This window comes from Chanodichthys erythropterus, chromosome 3 (genome assembly GCF_024489055.1).
Source record: "Chanodichthys erythropterus isolate Z2021 chromosome 3, ASM2448905v1, whole genome shotgun sequence".
NCBI classification, from domain to species: domain Eukaryota; kingdom Metazoa; phylum Chordata; class Actinopteri; order Cypriniformes; family Xenocyprididae; genus Chanodichthys; species Chanodichthys erythropterus.
Window position 1 is genome coordinate 51,381,667 of NC_090223.1, and position 8,758 is coordinate 51,390,424.

The 8,758-nt window shown below is 36.8% G+C and overlaps 2 protein-coding genes across 2 annotated transcripts in view; one reads left to right on the plus strand and one right to left on the minus strand.

The window, feature by feature from the left end:
- Positions 1–5,648: 5,648 nt before the first annotated feature.
- LOC137004824 (SEC14-like protein 1) lies at positions 5,649–6,319 on the plus strand. The gene is made up of 2 exons (XM_067365474.1): positions 5,649–6,023; positions 6,143–6,319. Exons 1-2 carry the CDS (start codon positions 5,649–5,651, stop codon positions 6,317–6,319), a joined length of 552 nt encoding a protein of 183 aa, XP_067221575.1.
- Positions 6,320–8,330: 2,011 nt separating this feature from the next.
- Positions 8,331–8,758, minus strand: part of si:ch211-214b16.3 (NACHT, LRR and PYD domains-containing protein 3) — a 23,180-nt gene continuing 22,752 nt past the window's right edge. The window contains 1 exon segment of the mRNA XM_067365487.1: positions 8,331–8,522. Coding sequence (XP_067221588.1) covers positions 8,331–8,522 — 192 coding nt within the window.

Genomic DNA, 8,758 nt, shown 5'->3' on the forward strand with positions numbered 1-8,758 from the left:
ACATATATATATATATATATATATATATATATATATATATATATATATATATATATATATATATATATATATATATATATATATATATATATATATATATATATATATATATATATATATATACACAGCAGTGGAAAATATTATTTCATTTTGATTATAAAAACAAAAACTTCTTTTTGAATAACATCCTTTAATGAATTGTTCACAATAACACTATAGGGACATTTATATAGAAAGTAAATAAAGTCTATTTTCATATTTTCATGTTTAATTTTTCTCAGAGATGGCCGGTTCATCTCAAACCAAAGTAGCAATTGATGTACTGTACTGAACGTTTATGCTTAAAAAGGGACATTTGAAGCCATGTTTTGGACATTACAGGGAAGATTTCTTGTTTTTGCTATTCTTTTATTACTGCTTTATCATCATATGTGCTTTTGTATGAGAGTTATATTCTTTTTGAAAAATTAGCATATTTAGGTAGAACAGATTGTATCATTATTTTAGGCAGACAGAATGGAAAGTAGTTTTAATTCAGTTTTTAACCTGAAACTGGTGTCATTTTTTTCCTTTGTAAATATATGTTCCCAACTAAATGACACTTTGCTGAAATTCTGTTTGTAGAATCTCTCTTCTTGATTTACCATTTATAAATATGTTCTTTGTTTCACTGTGAATAAAGATGGCAAATACAGAGAAATGCATAGTTTGTAAAAGTACTACAAGACTTCGAACTGTTTCTTTGTATGTTCAGGATTGGGTCAAACTTAGGGTACATTTACACGACAACGATGTACTATAAAGTTTTTTTTTTTCCATACAGACGACAATGTTGTCAAAAAGATCACAGTTCACACGGATCCATGAAAATGACTAAAATTGCTGTATTATTCATGCCAGGCCCATAGGTGGCAATGTGACTTTGTAAAGAAACACTATTAGACTGAACACGTAATACAAATGCGCATGACATCACAGTTTTCGCAAATTCACGTTTTTGTAGTTTAAATGGAGACGATAATGGTATAATTTTCAAAAACTTGCACTTTGAAATCTGTTTTCAAATGTTTGTGTTTTCTGGACCCCAAAATGCATGTAAGTAATTGGCTAAAACGCATAAAAAGTTTTCCGCTTTTAGTTGAAAATGGTGTCGTGTAAACTACCCCTAAATCATCTTTTTCCCCCCTTTACTGTATAAATACAGTATGGAGACTCAGAGCATACGAGTTCACACATTTGCATTCACAAACAAATTTCAGATGACTTCAAGTCAAGGTGTTTCACGTGTAACAAGTTTAGGTCACAAGCGACCTCATTTTCCTCTCGACACACATTTGCATCTTTCAAAATCTAAGTGGCAAATATTGTCTTTAGAGCACGAGATTTGAGAAACGAGGATGGAGAGCTCATGCTACACAATATAGTCATGGCTAAAAGGCACAATGTGCAGCTTGACGCAACAAAAATATGATGCATTATGAGTGTTAAACAGCCCAAGCTTCGACATTCACTTAATAATAATTAACCCACATGAGATACAGATGTCCATAAAACTGAATGTAGCCTACAATTTAAAAGTTTAGTGGCAGTAAGATTTCATTTGAAAGAAATAAATACTTTAATTCAGCAAGGATGCATTAAATTGATCAAAAGTGTTTCAGTAAAGTATTTATATATCATGATTTTACGTATTGCCTATAGACCAATAGTCTTCTGCTGCACACTGAAGCATTTTAGTGAAATTGTGTCTTCTAGTGGTCATTTTAGGAAGTACCAAGCCTAACAACAGAAGATCCCTTATTCCTTTAGTTACCTGTGACCAAATGAGCTCTGAATGCCTGAAAGCGGTTTAAAGCGTAACTCTTCAGCTCCTATAGTGTCTCTATTGTCTTCACTGATGTCCTAATGAGGGACACAACAGAGGCCTGTCTTCAGTCCATTAGGCAGCACAGCTGGGGCCTGCATCTGCAGAGACACAATACAGAGTGACTGACACATGTCAATCAGATGAAGACACTCTCAGCCGCTTTATTAGATCTCAGGTCACCGATCCTGTAAAACAGCCCTTCAAATGAGTGACGTTAATCACACAGAACGAGCTCTTTATGGGGATTTGAACACAACATGTGTGCTTTCTTTGCATTAAAAAAAGAGTGGAATAGAAGTGGAAAGTGCTTGATTACATCCTCACCTTTCTTGATTTTGACACTGTCATTGCACACTGAACACAAGAACAAACGTGAATTTGTTGTCCTTTATTTCAGTAATAAACTGATTTATCTTTAAATTAAACAAGTAACTCACTGTACATTAACATGCAATCTCTTGTGAAAAAGAAGTGCACTTAGTTGTATTTAATGTGCACTTGTAGTGAAATTCAAATGTTAAAACTTAAGTAGGCCTGCATTGCTTTCTTTGAGCACAAAAATGGTTTATGAAAAGATAAAAAGACATCTGAAAGATGAAGTTCAGAGTCAGTTTAAAAAAATGTCGCCCAATTTTTTCCAACTGTCATTTCATTTCTAGCAAGAAATTTGTTTTCTTGATATTAAATATGCTTGGTTTGGGTGAATTAGTCCTTGGCTGTGTCCAAAATCGGTCATTTTTGACCAAAAAAATGTATGTTTTTTAATTGAAGGATTAGTTCACTTTCGAATATTTTTTTTCTTGATAATTTACTCACCATCATGTCATCCAAGATGTTCATGTCTTTCTTTCTTCAGTCGAAAAGAAATGAAGGTTTTTGAGGAAAACATTCCAGGATTTTTCTCCTTATAGTGGACTTCAATGGAGCCCAAACGGTTGAAGATCAAGATTACAGTTTCTGTGCAGCTTCACAGGGCTTTAAACAATACCAGACGAGGAATAAAGGTCTTATCTAGTGAAACGTTCGGTCATTTAAAAAAAAAAAAAAAGTAAAAGTATATGCTTTATAAACACAAATGATCACCTTCCAAGTGCTTCTTACGGAACGAACGCAGTGCCAGTTAAATTCTTTCTGTTAACGCTAGTTAACACATCAAAAACTACCTCAACATGTAAATGTATTGTTGAGCACATTAATCTCAGAGGAAACTTGAGCATGTCTGGTGCGTTTATCCGGTGGAGAGAGGCTGATGAAGGAATGCTGCCATCAAAGGCTTTGAGTGAGTATACTATAGAAATGAATAAGAAATCTATTTAGATCTTAAGTTGTAGTTTATTTTAATTATTGTAATTTCAAGCAATAAAGCACTTTTCTGATTCTTGATTTCTGTGAATTTGCTGCACAGCAAGGTGACAATGGCATTTGTGGGAAGAAAATAAAAATACTTGAAATATCTGAAACAAAAACTTTTGTATACAGTGGTTGTCAGAGAAATCAGAGACCATTCCTTCTTCTCTTCAGTTCACTTCACTCATTTCTTTAGGGTTCAGGTCAGGGGACTGGGATGCCATGTCAGAAGCTTCATTTTGTGCTCAGTGACACATTTTTGTGTTTTGATGTTTGTTTTGGATCATTGTCTTGATGGAAGATCCAACCATGGCCAATTATTGGATTTCTAGCAGAAGCGTCAGGTTTTGATTTTTTTATCTGTTAGTATTTGATAGAATCCATGATACCATGTATCTGAACAAGATGTCCAGGACCTCCAGCACAAAAATAGTCCCACAGCATTAAAGATCCAGCAGTATCTTTGACCGTGGGCATGGGGCACTTTTTATCCATGTGTGCGCCAAACCCATCTGGTGGGTTTGCTGCCAAAAAGCTCTTATTTTAGTTTCATCTGACCGTAGAAGCCGGTCCCGTTTGAAGTTCCAGTCATGTCTGACAACTGAATATGCTGGAGATTGTTTCTGGATGAGAGCAGAGGATTTTTCTTCAAACCCTCCCGAACAACTTGTGGGGATGTAGGTGCTGTTTGATATTTTTTTAGGCTTTCTGAGACTCAAGACTCAACTAATCTCTGCAATTCTCCAGCTGTGATCCATAGAGAGTCTTTGGCCACTCAAACTTTCCTCCTCACTTCACATTAGGATGATTTAGACACACGTCCTCTTCCAGGCAGATTTGTAACATCTTTAGTTAATTGGAACTTCTTAATTATTGCCCTGATGGTGGAGATTTTCAATGCTTCAGCTATTTTCTTACAGCCATTTTCTATTTTGTGAAGCTCAACAATCTTTTGCTGCACATCAGAACTATATTCTTTGGGTTTACTCATTGTGATGAATGATTAAATTAATTTGGCCTTTGTGTTTACACATATTTGTACTCCTGTGGAACAGGAAATCATGGCTGGACAATTTCATGCTCATAGTTGCCCTGATGTGCTAAAAAGATTTAAATATGAATGGGAATATAGTTCAGAGATATTTTACTCATAAAAAATTCTAAAGGTGCCAATAATTGTGGCCAATGTGTTTTAGAGAAAAACATTTATTTCATAATGTGATTTTCCCCCACTTTCAATTATTTTCCTTTAATGAAAGGTTAGAATTTTGCTAATTTTAGGAATTAAAGATTAAAAGCATATCATTTTCGATCATATTTACCAAGGGTGCCAATAATTCTGATCACAACTGTAGTTTGTGCATATTTGTAGGATGTGAAATGTCCACAGACTGATGTGAGCACTGAGGATGAGGAGCCCACAGCAGCATCCTGAAAATGGTGTAGAGCCGTGGATGAGACCCTCCAACACTTCATCACTCCACCTGCCCTTATTACCTTATGTTGTACCTCAAGTAGGATAAGCTGTGATAAATTTACTGTCCTTTGGATAGCAAATCTTTTTGATAGTTATTAGAGCTGGTGACCTGGCATCAGTAGCATAAACATCAATAGAGCAGTAGAGGCAGTGATTCTGCTCAAGCAGCAAACCAAAATGAAGATTTCTGCCATGTGCGTGTACTCTTTCCAATATGTTTAACCTGTTGTTCTAAAAAAATCAGCGTTTTTATTTTTTTATTTTTTATCCAAAATTGAAAAATCACATCCATCAAACCTGGTGTAATGTAGTCAGTGAAAGGATTTCAAATGTGTGACAGATCTTTGAACTCCTCACAATAGTGTGGCAGCACACTCAGTATAGCAGAATCTCCACCTGCTTCATGAAGATCCACGCAGAGTCGTGTTAAATGTGAATGTGTTGGTGACGGTTGTAGTGAGCTTCCTGGCACAAGTCCGCAAAAAAAGGCCTGTCTCAGCATTCAGAAGACAACTTAGTGATTTCCATGTCACAGCAGCAGAAGTACAATATATTAATCTTATGGCCTACCTCAGAAGGTACTTAGTTCACATTACTCACTAAGATCCAGTATGCAGTATTGTCTGTAACAGTCCTCATTTCCCTACACTGGACAGTTACTTCCACTTTAAATAGCATGGGTCCAACATGAGTGCATGTCTTTGCAACACATGTACAATCAGCTGAGGAAACTTCACCAGTGGAGCTGATGATAACCCAAGCCTTCAGAGAACTCATATGGATCTCCAAGAACTGTCATTAGTCTGAAATACTGTTGCTTGACGTTGACATTTAGTTTGTCCAGGTCGGGCCAATAAACAGGCAGGAATCGATATTTACACTAGGAAAGGGCAATCCTCCCGGAAAGGTGGCGCCGACCCAGCATACAACACGGCATGACGTAGCTTTCTTATGTAAATGTTCTGTATCCTGTTTGCTGCACCAATTCAGATCCCAGATTCTCAGTTAGGTTCAGATAGGTGGTCAGCGAAGTATGTTACGCATTATGAAATAAATATAAATCCCTTCATTCATTTTCAGGTGCTGATAGAGATTACAGACGTATCGTCCGTCATCACGTGGGACTTTGACGTGTGTAAAGGCGACGTGATCTTCAACATCTACCACTCCAGAAGAGCTCCTCAGCCAGCTAAAAGAGACGGTCTGAGCACACACAACCTCGCCTGTCCCGCCGGAAACAACGTCCAGCTCATTGAGCGATCGTGGATGCTGGGACAAGACTACAGCATGGTGGAGACGGCCCTTACCTGCCGAGAGGGAGAGAGCGTTCAGGTGGGGGAATCTCATGAAACCTGTCAAGAACATGCATGACTGCAAAATATGTTGATCAGAAGGAGAGACAAACTTCTTTCTACGTTCATTCTCTTTCTTTGATCCACGTTTCCCATCAGGGCTCTCATGTGACTCGCTGGCCTGGATTCTACATCCTGCAGTGGCGTCTTTACAGCACTCCAACATGCACTTCCTCCAGTCGGCCGCGTGTAGATGATGTTCTGGCCTCTCTGCAGGTCTCCTCACACAAGTGCAAAGTCATGTATTTCACAGAGGTGCTGCAGTCACAGTGTTAACAGAGGCTCACATTTAACCACAACTAACTCCTGGATGAGTGCTGATCTTTTTCAGTTTATCGCATAGGCTTTCTGTAAATTATAAGCAAGTTTTCTGTACATGTTATTTACCTTGGTTGTCTAATTGAGTGATTTTTTTTTTAATGTAGTGCATAAAGATACACTGTAGCTTTTTTCAGAATTTAAATTAATTCATCTTCCAACTGTTTTTGTTTATACAAAAAATAATTATTTTTTGTATTATTTATATTTTGAGTTGTCAGGACAGATTTCCTGGGAAACTGCTTACTTCCGTCATTCATCCAGTTAACAATATATCCATGAATAAAAGAAATAATATATCTGTGAATAAAGAAGCTCAGATACTACTATATGAAGGAGAATGTGTCATGGTAAAAAAAAAAATTAAATAATGATAGTGTCTCTTCAGAAGACTTGGATTAATTCATAAGGATTTTGTGGCGACCAGGGCGGGCGAGAGCCGTGAGGGAACGGCGCGAGGACGGTGGCGCGAGTGTTAATGAGCTTCACCTGGGAGGCGCACCGGCCTTGAGTCCCTCACGGAGGAGCTCCGGGAGCATAAAAGGAGGAGCGACTACCGTGGAGGACGAGAGAGGACCAGGCCTGGACTTTATTTTATGTTTTATTATGTTTGTGTGGCCGGCAGACGTCCGTGAGGGTCTGCCGGCATTACTTTCGTTTTGTTCTTTGTTTATTTTGAATTAAAGTGTTGTTGAATGTTCGCCGGTTCCCGCCTCCTTCTTCCCATATCTACTAACCGTGTTACAGATTTATTTTACAATCTCTTTATGAATGTTTTGAAGCGTCAGAAGTCATTCTTTTTTGTGTGTAAACTATTATGCACTATCATTTAATCATTTTTAAAAAAAAATTTTATCTTTCATATTTTTAAAAAACATACAATCATAGCTGTAATACATTTCTGCAATAATTACATCTATAAGTACACTGTTGACCCTTAACCTACCCATCCCACTAAACCTGTTCCTAACCTCACCCGTATCTCACATCAATAGTGTCACGATTTACCTTGTGTTTTGTGTTCTAGGACTTTTATTGTGAAGTATTTTTTGTCCTCATTGTTCTCTTTAATCACTTCCTGTGGGAAGTGGGAATTTACACACACCTGATCCTTGTTATGCAGACAGTGTATAAATTCCCGTTTCAGTTGTCTTTACATGTGTATGTTATTGTTGTGAATAGATCTTCTCCTCTTCCCTGCTAACTAACAAACAGCAGCAGAAGTGTTTTTAATACAATATGAACACAATAAATACATTGTACTTATTTATGTAATAAAAGCAAAAAGACTAATATAAAGTGTGCATCAGTTTTGGGTGAACAGAGTTTCAGTGGAGAGACAGAAATCTCTCAGATTTCATTAAAAATATCGTGTTTAAAAAATGAACGAAAGTTTGGAACGACATGATGGAGAGTAAATGACGGCAGAATTTTCATTTTTGTTCCTCTGATAATGAGGTTTTATCATTTCTAAGCTTGTGATTCACTCACTGAAACATCTCGACTCTTTCATTTCTTCTTTTAGTATCTTACAGAACACATGAATCACTGAGAATGTGGCTCTGTGTTCAGACTGTGTTCATGATTTTATTCAAGAACAATTATACTACGTTTATAAATTTATTAAGTTTGAAACCGATAATACAAAATATCTAATGATATCAATATCATTGAGATCTTGCAGACAGATGTTTGTTTTAACAACAAAAAACATTAAACATGGTTATAATCATAACATTAATTAAATTCTTTAAAACTATACAGTATGTGCTGAAAGAGTCAAAACAAATGAAATCAAACAAATTCATACATATGAGGATCATGATTTTATCTACAAGTGTATTTTTGCATACTTTTCTCCAGCAGTACTTTGTCTTTTCAAACATCTAATGACTCGATTAAATTAGAAATGTTTTTTGTTAATTCTACATAACTAAAAAAACAAACATCTGATTCCACATGTATAATGTCAGTGTTCAGGACTGAGCAGCTCCATCAGAGCCGCAGTGAAGATGACCGTCCCAAACATGATCTTCATTAGCGCTATAAACCCTCTGATGAAGGACGAGTCCAGTGTGACGCTCTGAGTGGGATTCAATCCGGCGTCTCCGTCATGGGAGACACTAAAGACCGCAGTCTCTGATGTCAGTCTGTGCTGGATCTCTTGAGATCAGCGGAGTGAAGTTTACCTGCAGCTCTCACCAGCTCACCTCTGTTACTGTAATTTAGTCCTGATTTCTATAATGGACCTTTACACTGTGATAATAAAGTCAGTCAGTGAATTCAGTTCGGTGTTTCAGTATCAGGTCAAAAGATCTCAAAGTGAATCTGTTTCAGCTCTCTGTCATAGGAGGAAAATCACCTCTATTTATCTGAACTCATGATTCTCTGTGTGTG

Excerpts from the sequence above, each read along its gene's own strand:
- LOC137004824 (XM_067365474.1), top strand. The coding sequence starts at position 5,649 with ATGTTCTGTATCCTGTTTGCTGCACCAATTCAGATCCCAGATTCTCAG. Across the intron at positions 6,024-6,142 it reads GAGAGGGAGAGAGCGTTCAG|GGCTCTCATGTGACTCGCTG; the intron begins GTGGGGGAATCT and ends GTTTCCCATCAG.